At 42.6% G+C, this 17,160-nt stretch overlaps 1 protein-coding gene across 2 annotated transcripts in view; it reads right to left on the bottom strand.

The window, feature by feature from the left end:
- The window catches only part of GFRA2 (GDNF family receptor alpha 2), a 97,328-nt gene that overhangs the window by 5,709 nt on the left and 74,459 nt on the right, over positions 1 to 17,160 (bottom strand). For both annotated transcript variants that reach the window (XM_072634956.1, XM_072634957.1), the window contains exons 5-7: positions 8,222 to 8,331; positions 7,190 to 7,330; positions 6,597 to 6,769 (exon numbers count right to left, since the gene is read on the bottom strand). In XM_072634956.1, coding sequence (XP_072491057.1) covers positions 6,597 to 6,769; positions 7,190 to 7,330; positions 8,222 to 8,331 — 424 coding nt within the window. The remainder of the gene's footprint in view (positions 1 to 6,596; positions 6,770 to 7,189; positions 7,331 to 8,221; positions 8,332 to 17,160) is intronic.

The raw sequence follows: 17,160 nt of genomic DNA, 5'->3' as shown, positions 1-17,160 counted from the left end.
TTGATCATCATACATTTGGCTATTACTATAAGCAATGTTCTCCTGGTTCTGCTCACTTTGCTTTGAAATAGTTCATATAAGACGTCTCAGGTTTTTCTGAAACCATCCTACTCATCATTTCTTATAGTGTAATAGTATTCCAACACAATCATATATTGTGGTACAGTCTTTAACCACAGTCCTGCCGAATTCTGCTCTGGCCAGATCTCATTTGAATTATTGTGTTGAATGCCTGAATGCCACATCTTAGGAAAGCCGTTGATAACTTAGAGAGTTCCAAGGGTAACCAGGACAGTGAAGAGGCTCGATTCATACTTTATGGAATTGGTTGAAGGGACTGGGAGGCTTATTGTGGCCAAGGGAAGACTCAGGGGAACATAAGGACCACCTTTGAAGGCTGTCATATAGAAGAAGGATTAGACAGGTTTGATTTGGTACCCAAAGGACCAGGAGTATGGCAAGGTACAAAGATGCAAACTTAGTATTGATTTAAGGAAAAACTTGCTAGTAATTAGAGCCTTCTGAAAGTGGAATGGTCTCCCTTAAAAGGTTATGGGCTCCCCTCCACCTGGGGTCTTCATTCAGAGACTAGATGACAGAGTGTGTTGTAGAGGAGAATCCTCTTCAACTGAGTGACCGGGGCCTCCTTGTTATTCTAACCCTGGGCATTTTCATTGGCTGTCTCCCATATCTCCCTCCTATTCTCCACCTCCTGGTTTCCCCAGCTTCCTTCAAGTTCCAAATAAAATCCCACCTTCTGCAAGAAGGCTTTCTCAATCCTCCTTAATGTTAGTGCATCCCTCTGAGATTATCCAATTCTTCCTCTATCTAGTTTATTTGTACACAGTCGTTCACATATAGTCTTCCTCATTAGACAGTGAGCTCCTTGAGGGCAGGGATTGGTGTTTGCCTTTCCTTGTCTCCCCAGCACTTAGTACAGTAGATACTTAATAAATGCTTATTCACTGACCAAATCCTTTTTAAGGAAAGGCTGGACTAGATGGTCATACAAGTCCCTTCCAACTCTATAATTCTGTGGGTATGGAGATAATGTCATACCGAAAGTGCACTGCAGTATTTGATTTGACAACCCCCTCCTTCTTGGAAATCACTCATCTTTTGGATTTCATGACACCCCACAACCCCAATTCTCCTCCTATCCTTTTGATCATCACTGTTTGCAGTCTCCTGTTCCTCTCTGGGCGTCTTAATGGAAATGCTTCCCAAAGCTCTGTTCTTGATTCTCTTTTCTCCTATTTTTCCCCCCTTGGCAATCTCATTTATTCTCAGTAGTACGATGGAGTTAGGGGTGGGGGTGAGAAGCAAATTCATAAGATCTGCATATCTCAGGCTTTAATTGAAGTAGTTTGCAGGTGTCTATGGGTATAGGGAACAGAGAAGAAAAAAACAAGGAAGAAAATGGATTGCCTAGCAATGTGAAATACTAGCTTTCAGTTCCTTACACTAGTGGAGCCCATTGCTCTTAGGGTACCAGTGAAATTCAAGGAGCTAGAGGTCCAAGTCCCACCAATATGTTCCCTTTCTCACATACGAATCCCAACTTGATTTTAAGCAAGAATAGGGCAAAAGGTTAGTCAGCACCCTGAGTGAGCCACCTCACTGAACGGAGAAGAATCCTTTGCCTTGGGCTTCCTGGAGGAAGGGTTACCCCACTAGATGGACTGTGTGTGTGTGTGTTTGTCCTTCATTGCCGAAGAAGACCATGCCATCAGAGAAATGATGACATGACTTCCACTTGACTTTGTTTTGAGTGAGGGAGGGCTGTGCAGGTCACCAGACTCACTTCTCCTCCAGAGCCATCTGAATCCAGTGACCCGATATTCATCAGAATGACTGGAGATGACCCAGGATGAGGCAACTGGGGTTAAGTGACTTGCCCAAGGTCATACAGCTAGTGAGTGTCAAGTGTCTGAGGTAAGATTTGAACTCAGGTCCTCCTGATTCCTGCACTGGTGCTCTATCCACTGCACCACCTAGCTGCCCCAACTAGATGGACAGGCTGAGGGGGAAACACTCAGCAATTCTGAATCCCACCTTAGCTGCTTACTCATCTATGTGGCCTTAAACAAGTCATTTGCTGACAAGCCATCCAGACAGCACCTCAGACACTAAATCCTTTATAGAGATTCCATCAGGGAAGTCCTAACCCTGGACTTAGAAACTTTCATCCTTACCCTGTTATCTTCCTCCCCTCCCCACAGTCTTGCCGCCATGGCAACAGGAGTGATAATGGGGGAAGGGGAGAAAGTAAGGAAATGGAATCTTTAGAATATCTGTATATTCAGAATTGAAAGAAATAAACGTAGGAGGGGTGAGTAAAGCCCCCTGATTTTCTGAATGGAGCACCTCTCATGGAGCTAACCTTTGCTCAGGGGAGGTATTCCAGGAAGGATCTCAGACTCACCAAGGAAATCACTTTTCTTCAATCCTATGTGTTTGTCTTATAAGCAGCTACGGCTGCTTGGGGTTAGGAGGGAGTGGATTTGGGGAGAGAAGAAAGTAAATCACCCCCCTCAAAATCCAAAGTTGAGAAAGCTAGTACAAAGAGAGAAAAATCTTAAAAGTGAAAGAAGGAGTCATTTCCATGACTTTCTTTATAGACTACAGGAGGAGGGGATTCCTCAGGGAGAGAGTTTATCCTCTGATTCTCATTCACCAATCATCCTTGTTACAACCTTCTTCCCCCGTCACTAAAGACCAATCAGAATAGTTCACTATGTTGTCCTAACAAAGAACTAGAGCATACGTCCTTCAGCAAGGAACCAGAGCACATGCCCAAACCCCTGGGAAATCCCCCAGTTCAGCAAACAAGGGGTCCCTGCTACACGAAGTTGACCCTGTAGGTAGGTCTGTCTACTTGGTGACTTTTTGTCCCTGAAACCCTCCCCCCAACTCCACATAACCCAAATTTCTTTACTTCACTTTTCCACACTGCCTGAAATTCCAAAAATTAAAGTGACATTTGGGTTAATAAGCCTATGCTTTTAAAAATATTAATACCCCATGGGAGAGCTCAGAGGCCAGCATCTATCATTAACACCTGAAAGGGATTCACATTAACTGCTAGATAAGACCCTAGGGGAATTGATCCTAGGGTACAGGAATTTGGGTGGAGATAGAATGGAAGGGGAAAGGAGGCTGTTTTGAAACAGAACACTTTGGGGAATAGGACAGGCTTCGGTGGGGTGTAATTGACTCAAACTCATGGCTGTATAAAGACCCTAAATATCAGGGTCCCTAGAGTAAGACAGAAGCACCACAGAGAGAGTCAGAAAGTAAGGGAAGGAAGGATGCCAAATACAAACTTCACCTAATTGTAAAGTGGAACTGGGTCTAGCCCTGAACTCAGGAAAAGGCTGAATCATCGCCAGAGACTTGGAGCTGGAAGGGATTTCAGAGGCTATCTAAGCCAACCCCTTCCTAAGCAGAAACTTCCTCTTGCCATATTCCCAACTAGTGATTCTTCAGACTCTGCACTCTACTCAATGGCTCCAAGGGATGGAGACCATTCCCTTGGTGGAAAGGGGAGATACTCTTCTTCCTGGTCCTTATCTGTTGGACAAGATGATCCCTAATGTCCCTTACATCTCAATCAATCAATCAACATTTATTAAGCACCTACTACATGCCAGGCACTGTGATAACCACACAATTGTGTGGCCTAAGACCACCTAGGCTCTACTCCCAGGAGCCACATCTCAGGCCTAGCACTATTAGCACCAAAGTCCAATCACCCTGTAAGTTAAATAGGCCTTTGTGGGACAGCATATGAACCTACACTAGAGATAACAATGCATGGAAAAATTCACTCTAACTTCCCAACAACTGACTTACAAACTTTTGGAACACACCCTGTTCCAAGCTGGAGGCCACCCATATCATTTTTATGATATTCATTATACTTGTTTATTTGGTTCCCTTGTCCAACATCTTCTAGTTAAATCATCTTACATGGCCAAACTGGCAAATGACTCTTGTTGAGATTTCCAGAGGAATGTGTATCTGGTAACAGATTCATTACGGGCACTGGGGAACATTAGCAGTGCAGGAAGACGCTAACTGGCTACAGTCTTTGATGATGGGGAGGGCTACCGCCCTACAGTCCAATCAACCCTATTTATAATTCTGCCAGGGACTTATTTGGCAACACAAAGGGTGAGAGCAGAAATCGATTGGGGTTTGGATCCAAGAAAAACAAAGGCAGCATCTGGTCAGGGATTCTCCCGGATTTAGGGAACTTTGGGAAAGGAAGCAAGAATGCAAAAGCTTTAAGTCGATTCAAAATTTCAGTGTCCCCCAGGAGCTTGCATCCAGAATGCTGACTGATCCAGGGAAGTTCGAAAAACTCCACTCAGGAAGTGACAATGTAGTCAAACTTCCAAATAAGTTAGCCAACCAGGTTTTAAACAGTTCCCTGAGGCCCCAGGGCCAACCCAGAAGCCCAGAGGAAGGTAAATCTGAAATCTCTCCAGTCCTGTTTCAAAGTAACCTCTCCCTGTTCATCCACCCCTTTGTTCCCTGGTCCATTGTGATAGAAAAACATTTACCCCATTCTCTAGTCCATCCCCAAGGTCCCAAGGTTCTGCGGTTCAAAGACTGGGTATAGGGGAACTAGGAAGACGAGGAAGCTGCTCCATCACCCAAGTCACATCCAGGGGTGTGGGGGTGTTGTCCTCATTCTTTGCACAAGTTTAAAATGCCAGGAATCTACACAGGACCCACATGCACCACAAAGAAAATATCCCACCATTGCTTTTCTAGCAGGCAAGTAGTGAGGCTTTGAGACTCAGCTGTCAAATAGGAAAAAGGACAGGGATTCTGCTCCCTACATTCCTAAAAGTAAATTGCTTTCTGGTGTGATTCTGCGACCACCAGCTTCATTTCTGAGCCCCAACCCAGGTGCCAAACAGATGGATCTGGACAGAGACATTCAGAGCTGGAAGAACCAGGCATCAGAGGGGGAGCAGAGATGCAGGGGGTGAGATGAGGACCTGGGGTAGGCAGCTTGATGAAATTTTAGTATCAAACCCTGGAGAGGAGCCACAAGACCCCTTTCTACTGCCATAGGCTTTTTGTAGTTCCAAAACGTTCAAGCCAAGATGAACAGGTGGGCATGAACAAGATACATTCAGAAGACAATGAATGCATTGAAAGCAGAAGCTCTCTTCCACAAAGCCTTTTATTCCTTCAGGAAAGGAACTCAAAGAGTAGGTGTGAAAGGCATTGAGCCCCTCAATGGCAAGTCTCTTTCTTCTTCTGTCCTCTAAGGGTGGCTGGGAGTTCACAATTATCTGTGATCTTTCTGTTGCCCATAGCAAGGTCACCAGAGGTCTCAAAGCCAGGTCTGAAAATTGCAGCAATTTATGTTGTAGGAAGACTCTGAGTGATGCTTCACAGACTTACTCCCTATAGGCTCAAGAATTAAGTTAGCCATGAAAAGGAAGAGAAGTCCCACCAGACTCAGAGTCTAGAAAGAAATCAGACTGTAGAGAAGTACAGCTCTGGGAAAAAAATTAGAAATCTGAGGAAAAGTAGAAAATTTTAATTCGATGTTTTATATATTTAATACTAATAACTCATGCCAACTCTACTTTTTCAGGTAATCACCATAAGCAGAAGCACCATTGCTTTGACATGGAGAGAGTTGCAGAAAAATTTCCAGGTGAGCAAAAGGGTTTATTATGGCCTGATTTTTTTCATCTTGAGAGGCTAATGCAAATGCATTTTGATGGAAAGTTGTTATATTCAATGATTGCATTAATTTGGGTACACCACCTTTTGGTTACTTAAGAGAAGAGGTGTCTAGCAGTCAACTGACCTGTAACTGTCTAGTGAAGAAGGAACAGGAGCAAAGATCTGGACTTACTCAAGCATATCTCATCTAATTAGAAGCTGTCTCTTTTACCCAGCCTTAACAGATGGGCTAACAACAGCTCTGGTTTCCACAGGAATGCCCTCCCCCTCTCACCAATAGGCAGCCGAACAAGAAATAGAGTACTGCCTGGGTGGTTTCAGTCATTAAAACTAAACCCACTAAGGAAAGGCGAGGAAGAGGAGGCAGGTACTTTTGCTGGCAAGTGACAGATAAAGGAGAAAGAAATGTATTAGCAGGGCAAGGTATCAAGCATGCTGTTTCCCTTGCCAAATTCCGGCATTCAAAGTCTTCCAGACTTTGTGCCAACTCTATCTATTGACCCTCCCTTATCTCCTTCCTAAGGCCACTACAACTCTGCTTCTGTAAAGCTGACCTTTAGAGGAAAAGGGGAAGAAAGGGACTGGGTCTTATATTCTCTGTCTCTTATATCCCTTATATTCCTTAGTGCTTAACACAGTTCTAGGTACAGAGTAGGTACTTAATGAATACTTCTTTAATATAAGAACAAATGAATGAGTGAATGAATGAATGCAGTGACTCCAGGGGTGACCCAATGAGAGGCAATACCTTCTTCCCTAAATTTCCACCTAGTATTCCACTTCCATTCTAATCCCTTAGCCTGAGATCTTTCTCTTGATTCCCCATGTCACACCTCCATATCTTGGAATGCTTTTATATGAATTGGGTCACATCTCCTCACCTGGATAGATGTACAGGTAGTGATGACACTAGTCCCCAGGCTGGTGCTGTCATTGAGATCATCTGGCAAGGATGGGGTCTTCTCCATCCTAGGAGACTGAGTGGCATGGAATAGGGGATTCTTGGGGGACACATTCACATCTGTGCCATTGCCAAAAGCCTGGATGGCATTTCCTAGAAGGGATATGGAAGAAGAAAGACAAAAAGATTCCAAGATCACAGTGACCACCTCACACCACCTTTCCCTCCTACCCCCCTACCCTCAACCATCCTGTGACAGCACCAAAATTAAATGAGAAAAGCCACCATGGACAGTGGCTTGGTAGAAGAGTATCCCTAGTGGCTAAATTAACAGGGAAGATTTGACTAGAGCCATCAGGGCAGCTGCATTAGAAAACAGCGCAAGTTCAAGCCCCCAGAACATAAATCCCAAATGACCAAACACCTGGTTTGGACCTGGAGAATCTGCAAAGACTCAATCTATTTTATAAACCAAGGATCATCTATTTAGAGATGATCCATGCCAAGCTGTCAAGAAGTAAAGCAAGAGCAGCCAAGAGATGGCCAGGGTATTCCAGAGCCACAAGAACTTACGGAGACATGGGTTTTCTGTAAAGTCTTTCAGGAACTTTTCACATTCTTCCTCCATGTTTCCACTCCCTCGGCAGCTACACCAAGGGGACACCACAATGCTGGTGGGGTTGGAGTCCACGTAGTTTGGTGTCATATCAAACCCTGAGAAAACAGGGAAAGAAGGAAAGAGGAAGGTGAAGATGGCAGCAGATTTTTCCCTTTCTCGCTCTCTTCCTGGGACCCAAAGACATCATATACCCTAAGACAGACATATGCTTTCTATTAGCATCACGGTATTAATTCAGATGTCACTGTTTCCATTACCACCGGGGGAAATTGAGGCATAAAGAGTCACCTGCCTCCTCATTCATTAAGGCAGAAAAGAAAACTCCAGAGTCCTGCTACCTGAATATCAGAAAGTTTGTTTTCTCCTTTATTAGGGCAATTAGGTGACATAGCTGATACAGACCTGGGCCTGGAGTCAAAAAGACCTGAGTTCAAATCTGATCTCAGGCACCTACTGGCCATGTAATCCTGGGCAACTCATTTCAACTCCATCTGCCTTGGTTTCCTCAACTGTAAAATGAGGATAACAGTAGCACCTACCTCCCAAGGCTGTTGTGAGAATAAAATGAGATATCTGTGAAAAATGCTTAGCACAATTCCTGGCACATAATAGGTACTTAATAAATCCTTGTTTCTTTTCCCTCCCCTTTATTAACTATCCTTCCTTTCCAACCTTTTCCACATTTCAAGTCCTACCTGTTAACCCCCAACTTCAGTATCCCTTCTAAACTTCTGGATATCCCAAAGGCAGCTAGTTTACTCTACCACATAGCAGAGCTGGTGCCATCATATCTCTAAGTGGCTCCCTAGTAAGGAAAGAACATCCTGTGATTTCCACTACTAGCTGCCAGTGCCTGAGACCTCAGCAAAGTCAACCCACACCCACTGAACAACTGACTCAGCCTACAAGCCATTCTAAACCCTGCAAAGACTAGGAAAGGCAAAAAGGTCACCTTCACTCCAGGGAAGATCAGCATAGAGGCTTACCAATCATGCCTGCATACGAGCCCAGACATGCCTGGTAGTTGTCTGAAGGGCAGCTGGTTGTTGTCTGGTAAGAGACACGACAATTGGCATGGAAGTCTGCCAGCCGGGACCTGATGAGATGTAAAACAGAAAAAGACATGAGTCTGATTTGGCTGGTTTTCTTCTCCTCCTTTTTTCTTCTTCTGGTCCAGAGGAGAAAGTTCTCTTTTCCATACCTTCCAAGGAGTGCAGGGTTAGAAAGGGAGGAAAGAAAATAAAGAAGTGAGAGGGAGAAATAAGAGGGAATAATTTTATGCTCTCTTATACCGTTCAGTGCTTTTTCGTGTGGGAGTGTAAGTCTTGTGTCCCTGCTAGATTGTAAACTTGTTGAAAGCAGGAACCCTGCATTTGTGTTTGCCTACCTACTTCAGTCAGTCGGACAATAAACATTAATTAAGTCCCTACTATGTGCCAGGCACTGTGCTAAGCAATGGAGATACAAAAAGAGGCAAAAGACAGTCCCTGACCTTAAGGGCCTTACAATCTCATGGAATTGTGAAGAAAACCCTAAAGTACTATAGAATATGAACTAGAAGTAGTAATAACATTTATCATCATATCTCCCAACTCCCACTCCAGCACAGTGCACAGCATAGATAGTGCATGTAATAAAGTGTCACATATCATTTTATATGTAGCATTCATTACATTATGAATTGTAGGTATAGAGCTGGAAAGGACTTTAGTAGTCTTCTAATCTAATTTCCTCCTATTACTAATATGGAAACAGTTCTGGTGAGACAAAATTACTTGCTCAAGAGCATAGAGGTACTCAGGAGCAGAGTCTGGATTCAAGCCCAGGTCCTCCAATACAAATCCAGGGTTCTTGCCACAGCATCATGCTGCTGATAGGGAAAAGAATGAGAAATAAAAATAGAAAAGGGAAGGAAATAGAAAAGAAGGGGAAGGGAAAATGGGAATGGGAGAGGAAAAAGAAGCTTTGGGAAAGGGAAGAAGAAAGGGAGAAGGGAAGGAGCATAGAACATATTTGTTTCCTGTGGTTCTTTCACTCCAAAACAAACTAATGGCCCAGCAGACTGGGAAAGGATGGAAGGAAGGAATGAAAGAAGGAAGGAAGGAAGGAAGGAAGGAAGGAAGGAAGGAAGGAAGGAAGGAAGGAAGGAAGGAAGGAAGGAAGGGAGGGAGGGAGGGAGGGAGGAACGAAGGGAGGGAGGGAGGAAGGAAGGAAGGAAGGAAATAAGCACTTATTAAACACCTACTATGTGCCAGGCATTGTGCTAGGAACTTAACAAATATTATCTCACAACCCCAGGAAGTAGATGCTATTATTATCTATGTTTTACAGTTGAGGAAACTGAGGCAGACAGGTTAAGAGATTTGTCCAGGTTCATACAATAAGTAAGTGCCTAAAAATGGATTCAAATTCAGGTCTTCCTGACTCTGGGCCCAGGGATCCATCCACTGTACCACCTAGTTTCAAGAAGAGCTAGGAAAAGTGACTTGGGCCTAAGGCAGGAGACCCAGGTTCTAGCTTCCTCTCTATTCAACTGAGTGAGCTTGGACAGATCCCTTTGAACATCAGTTTCCCTATTTATAAAATGAGAATATCACCACCAAGCCCATCTACCTTACAGAGTTGTGTGAGGTTTAAATGAGGTCATCCTTTAGACAGAGACAAATATCAAGCATTCATATTATTTATTGGTCTCTCTCTTGGTTCAAATCTGAACAACAGAATCTAACCTATGTAGAAGTTTCTTCTGCTGTTCTAGTTTCCCAGGTCTGAATCACCACACGCCTTCCAAAGCTATATAGCCAGTTCTGAACAGGGGAACGCATGGTGTAGTTGAAAGAACACTTGACATGTAAGAGGTCCAGGTACAAATCCTGACAGCATTATCTCTATTAACTCATTATCTCTATGACCCAAGGTCAGTCACTTCCCCTCTCTCAACCTCCATTTTCTCATCTCTAAAACAAGATGGTTGGACAAGAAGATGCCTAAGGTCCCTTGAAGTTCTATGACTAGAAAAAAAATTATCTTCTAATCATTTACCATTGAAAATTCAGAGGAGGGGGTGAGGGTGGGAATCCAAACCAATGGATTCTTTGAGGAGATGCCAATGAAACTCCAACTGAAAAGAAGGGGCAAGACCTATGACTTTGGGCAGAGGCAGGGGCTTCCTTTCCCCCTTTCACCTTATGAAGAAAACGCCATTCAGGCTGGCTGAGAAGAAGGCATTACAAATTTCATCCAACCTAATCACCCAGCCTCCTCACTTCCCACCCTCACTACCACCTAGCTCATACACTAGTCAGTCTAAAAACTGTGTGAAAAATCTCAGGCTCCAGTCTGTAAAAATTCACAGGGTAAAACCTATCTGATCTTTCAGGGCTCAATGTTCTCACAGTCTCAGAGGGATGTCACTGAGAAAAGCTTGGACTAAAGCTGAAACCCTTCCAGACATCAGCATCTCTCCTACTTTGCTTTCTTCCTCCTTTTCCAGCCCTGAGGACACCTTTGCTCATCCTCATGGCCCTTCAGTCCCTTGAGCACATTTGGAGTCAATGCTTTTTTGGTCTTTTCAAGGAGTCTGTTCAGGCTGGGCCATTCCACTGGTTCAACCATGGGGTTTATGGGGCCAGGCTTATTGGTGTGATCAATAGCCACGGAATCATAGAGTCACAGAATTAGAAAACTGGAGAAGACCTCAGTAGCCACCAAGTTTAACACACATGTGAAAGGAATCCCCACTCTGCTTGAAGACTTCTAAGGAGAGGGGAACTACCACCTCTTGAAGTAGCCCATTCCACTTTCAGACAGGTTCCATTTGTACCCACATGAATCATCAAAAGCATATCATTATCACCTGTTTTGATAAGTTTCAGAAGTTCTCTGTTGTCTTGGTTACACAGCCCAGAAAGACAACAGACATCTCTACTGTTGCTTCAGGTCCACAAATAGCTATCTCAGTAGCCCTTACCAACTACCACAACTCTGCTCTTAGTATATACACATATATATATGTATGTATGTATGTATCTATATATTTATGTGTAGGTATATATGTATACATGTACATATATACATGTATACATACACATGCATATACACACACACATACATATACACTCTGAGGAGAGGTTTTGCTTTGGAGCTTAGTTTTAGAAGAAGGTTTATGTGCCAGAGGAGACTCTGGGAAACTGCTAAGCAGCCCCTTGGCTTTGAAAACCCAGATGTTGATGCTTCCCTCTCCAGTAACTATGTATGTATGTATGTGTGTATGTATGTATGTAACGGTCAGACAATTGGAAGTCTGTCTGTTGGTCCTTGTATGTTGAATGTAACTAAAGTGATTGCTGATCCCTGAAAAGTTGCCTTTCCTTTTAAAAATGCAGACCTAAGAACCTGTGATAGCAGGTCCCCCCATGTATGTCAGGGTGCTTACTGATATAATCATCCAGACAAGGATCCCACTTCAGGTTCCTTTTTCCCATTGAAGCTTTGCATCTCTCTCTGTTTCTTTCAGGAACCCTTCATTTTCCCTAACAAGGTAGAAGGTGGTTCTTTGAGTTCCTTCAATCTTCCCCTCCAGGAGACAGATCAATCTACCTTTGGAATACAGATGATAGTCACTCAGCTGCAGCAGAAATACTAACATCTCACACTAGATACCAGTTATTGCATAAGTTCCTCTACTGTTCATAATAGTTGAGATTTCCAGGTTTGTTTCTTGAAATTACTTGTGGATATTTATACCTCTAACCTAAGTTAAAAAAAAGTTACAGCCAATTCTTAATAACTTAATAATTCTTCATAATTTAACAATTCTGAATTGAGTTCTATTTTCTCAGTAATTCCAAAATCCCAACCCTACCCATCTACTCTTTAACCTTGCACCAATCTGTTTCCACAATTCACCCCTCCCACTCACTCAATTAATTTGCTCACCACACTAATTTTTGCACTTTTCTTAGCTTTCCAATCAACCAACTTCTTGACTTGCCAGCTACCATTCCCTTCTCCTTCTTGAATTCACCTCTTCCAGGTTCTACTCTCCCTAGTCTTCTCCTCCTTAAACCTACTTCTTTCTTTTGTATCCTCCTTACTTGTTATTGATCTTACTTCTCTTATAATCAAGCACTGGTGTCTGGAGCAGAATCTGGATCTGGAGACCATTTTTCAATTTTTCTCAACTTCTTCCAAATTCTGCCAAATTTCTTCTTCCCAAATTTAACTTCTGACTTCATCACTAGTCCAAACTATTCCAAGTTACGTAGGTGATTTTCTTTTCATTCAGCCTAAGTCCTCTCATTTTCAAAGCCCTTTATAACCTAGCCCCCTCCCACCTTTCCAGTTTTCTCACACCTTATTCCCCAGGATGGCCACATACTTTTTCTGATCTATTCTACAAACAAAGCATTCCATCTCTTGATTCCATGAATTTTCTCTGACTGTCCCCTATGACTAGAATGCTTTTTCTTGTACAACTGCTTCGAATGACTTCCCTGGATTCCTTTAAGTTTCAAATAAAATTGCATCTTTTACAGGAATCCTTTCTTAAGCCCTCTTAGTGTCTTCCCTCTCTATTATTTCCTATTGATCTTGTATATAATTTGCTTTGTATACACTTGTTTGCATGTTGTCTCCCCCATTAGATTGTGAGCTCCTTGAGGGCAGAGAATACCTTTTTTCTCTTTTTGTATCTCCAATGCTTAGCACATTGCCTGGCATATAGTCATCACTTGAAAGTTTATTAAGCGATTTATTACAACCTTATCCCCACAGAAAATGGAAGCAGAGTGATCCTTTCAGCCATAGACAAATCAAACCCCTAAGCCAGGCTGGTCAGCTAGAGATAGAATAGTGGCTATCATGCTGAACTCAGAGTGATGGAAAGCTTGGAAAGACCAGCAGCTGTGTGACACACTCTCTCTCTCTCTCTCTCTCTCTCTCTCTCTCTCTCTCTCTCTCTCTGTCCCTCTCTCTCTCTCTCTCTCTCTCTCTCTCTCTCTCTCTCTCTCTCTCAGTTTCCTCATCTATAAAATGGAGATAGTAAAAGTATTGATAGAGGATCAAATGAAATAACAAACAGAAAAGTGCTTTGCAAAACTTAAAATGCCATATCAATGTCAGCTAGCAATAATAGTACACGGAGATGCAGAACTAGACAAGGGTGTGTAGATGGTTCAAGACAACCCCATCCTTATTGCTGCAAAAGCAACTCCCAATACATGCCTGAGTGAAGGCATGTGAGCAACATACTCTTTACACAAGACTAGCCCACATTATATTACTAATTTCCTTCCAATAAACCTGGAAAAAAAAGGCAGATGAAATAAATCCCATCTCCCACATCACAGTAAAAGGAAACATAGATTTTTTTTCATTCCTTCCTCCTATGCCTGAATTATACATTCCATAATCAGGCCCCAGAATGGAAGAAAGTATTTTAGATTGTTCTTCCCATCTGCAGGACCTGCTGGCCTTCTTTCCCAGACCAGAATGGTTTTTGCCACAACAGTAGAAAGAGAGAGATGCAATGTAGGCTAGATCAGAATCAGTCTGGACACTATTTATATGAATAAAGAAAAGCTGAATACACCCCTGATCTTTAGAAATCTGAATGGGGCTCATAGCCATAATAACCAAAAAGAGGCAGTTGGTATTTGAAGACTCAAAAGAAGATAAGCAATGTTTTGGTCTTCATTCTTTCAATCCATAGTTACTTTCACAAGATATCAGAGGAGATAGAACAAGGTCTCAGCCCTAAGGAGACTCTAGGAAAGGGATGGGGAGCCTACAGTCTTAAGTCTTCAACTCTGAGGCCACACGTGACCCTCTAGGTCCTCAAGTGTGGCACTTTGACTGGATCCAAACTTTACAGAACAAATCCTTCTAATTCACGTTTGAGGACCTAGAGAAGGCTCCCCAGCCCTGGACCAGGACATGGTGTTGGGAAACTACCAAGGACAGGATCTCCAAAGAGCTAGCCAAATTCCATATCATATAAAAGGGAAAAAAGGGTATTATTCCAATACTTCAATGACATCCACAACATTCAGGATTCTTCATGCCTTCTTCTATCTGCACAAACTACCTATCATTCAAGGCCCATCTCCTTCATGAAATCTCATTCATTCTTGCAGATGCCATTCATTCGCTGAGGGCAGGGATTGTTCCTTTCTTTGTATTAATATCTGCAACACCCAGCATGGATCTTGGTACGCAGAAGGTACTTAATTGTTGATTAATTGGTCTCTCCCTCCTTTGGGAACCCATAGTATATTGTAATCAAATAACACAATGTAGCAATAAACTCAATCATGACTTTCATTATTCTCTAATTATTTCACCTCTTCTCCATGACTTAAGAGGTAAATTTCTCCAAACAGGAGAAAACTACTTCTTTCTTCTTTTCCATCCCCTACAATCCTGGTGGAATCTCAGGTCCAGAACAAACATTTTATACTTCCTGGTAGACTGACGGACTGATAGAAATTAAATATGATACATCACAAAAGAGTTTCCTTAAGGCCCGTTGATCTGTGCTAATCAGAGGAGATAAAGTACATCTGCTTTAATCTTCCTGGGAATAAGCATATTGTCCATCACATTTGGCTTCCATGCTCTGGTTCTGCAGGAGTTGGAAGCCTCCCAGATACTTTAAATTTTAGCATGACGTACTGGAGATCTCTCTTTCCTTGAGCGTAGTCATTTCTCCCTCCAACTAGATTGCCTCTCTGGCCTTCAGCCTCAACTCCAAGCTCTTTCATCAATTTTTCTCTCTCTCCCTCTCCCTCTCCCGACTATCTAGCTATTGCTTAAGAGTATTCAAGGGGTAAGTGTAAAAGTTGGGGAGAGAAAACTTTACTTATAAATTAATTCTCCAAGGAATGAAAACATTTTTCCTAAAAGCCCTAAAGGAAGGAGGATAAGCCATTTGTAGGAGGAAGTAAGTAAAAGAGAAGGTAAGAAAGGCCATGACGAGGCACTTTTGACACTGCAAAGGCCTTTGGGGAACGAGTCAGGATAGATCTCAGGTAGCTGGGTACAAGGCAGTGTGGTACGGAGGTGTACTTAACTGCCCTCAAACAGGCTTGCTGATCATAGTTCAGTTTTCAGTGTGACCATTTCCACCTCAAAAATCAGCAAATCAGGGCTTGAGTTACTGTTTTACTAACTGCCTATGCTTTAGAAAGTAATGGAGAAAATGTTGGCAGATTAAACTTGAGTCTGTTGTAGGTTCATTCTCCGCTCCCCCCCCCCACACACACACACACACACACCCCTTACTGTTAAACATTCATGACCAACAACAAAACCAGCACAATCCTGAATGGAAAAGGTCACGGGATTAGGGCTCAAGGCCAAAATCTAATTCACAAAATAGATAGAGAAGTTTGTCTGAAAAAGATCTAGACCTTACAGGGGACCACAAGCTCAACAAAAGTCAATGTCATGATATGGAAATCCCAAAAAGTTAATACACTCTTGTACTTCATGAAGATAGGCTGATGAAAAAAGGGGATGATCGAGAAACTTGTTGTACAAACGCCTGGAATTCTGGGCTCAGTTTAGGAGGAAAGCTGATAAACTGGAGAGCCACTAGAATGGCAAAGGGACTCAAGTCCATCACATCTGAAGACCTTTTGAGGAACTAGGGATGCGAAAAGACTGGAGGGAGGGAAGGGAAGGGAGGTACCTTAAAATACTTGAAAAATCTATCATGGGGAAGATACCCTATTTTTATAAAGCACAGTAGGTGCTTTATACTTTAAGAATTTCTAAAACTGTCCAGCTATCTTAGAACCTGAGGGTAGAATAGAAGTTGAAAGAATTCACCAGTTATCTCCTGAAAGAAAACTGCAAAATACAAATGTTCCTTGGGTTGGACTGAATTTAGCTGAATTGAATTCAACTGAGGAGGGGCACTAATTTTGCTTAGCTCCAAAAGATAAAAGTAGAAACTATGGGGGAAAGGGACAAATTTAGGCTTGATATTGAGGAAAGTTACCTAACAATTACAGCGATCAAAAAGTGGAATTAGCTTCCGCAGGAGGTAAAGGGTTCCCCCTCACTGAGAGTCTTCGAGTAAAGGCTGCATGACCACATATTGGGCATGTCATAGTGGAGCTTATTTCTACCTCGGTGGCATCTCTCCAATGTGCCCCTTTCTCTCCTCTGACACTGCCACCACCCCATTGCAGGTCCTCAATCACCTTACTCCTGGACTACTATGATAGCTTGCTGGTTGTGTCTTCCTGCCTCAAGTCTCTCCCCAGTCCAGTCTACCTTCCATTCAACCAGAAAATGGACCTTCCTAAAATGCAGGTCTGACCATGTTACTCTCCACCCCTTTCAATAAACTCCTGTGTTTCACTGTCACACACCCCCAGGATTGGCATTCAAAGCCTTCATAATCTGACCAACCCCTTCCTAGCTTTCCAGTCTTCTTATACCTTACTCTATCCACATATTCTTCAATCCAGTGGCACTGGCCTCCTGGTTGTTTCTTACACAAGACTCCATCTCCTGATTTCAGGCTTTCCTCATGTCCTGGGTAAAATCTCACCTTCCACCAGAAACTTTTCCTATTCCCACTTACCTTTAGTGTCTTCTCTCTATGGATTATAACCAAGTAATCATTTGTGTATATGTATGTATATATATATATACACACACACACACACACACACACACACACACACATATGTATATATATATATATATACAATATGCATATTACACATATGTGGGCATACACATATATGTATGTACATATATATAGTCCCATGTAACTTTAGTATACAGCATATAGTATAGTATTTAGTATATAATTCTACTTAACTTTAGTGGCTTCTCTCTGTTGATTATAACCAATTAATCATATATGCATGTATATATCCACATGTGGACATATACATACACATATGTG

Source organism: Notamacropus eugenii, chromosome 1 (assembly GCF_028372415.1).
Source record: "Notamacropus eugenii isolate mMacEug1 chromosome 1, mMacEug1.pri_v2, whole genome shotgun sequence".
Lineage (NCBI taxonomy): Eukaryota > Metazoa > Chordata > Mammalia > Diprotodontia > Macropodidae > Notamacropus > Notamacropus eugenii.
This window is presented reverse-complemented; position numbering and strand designations above follow the sequence as displayed.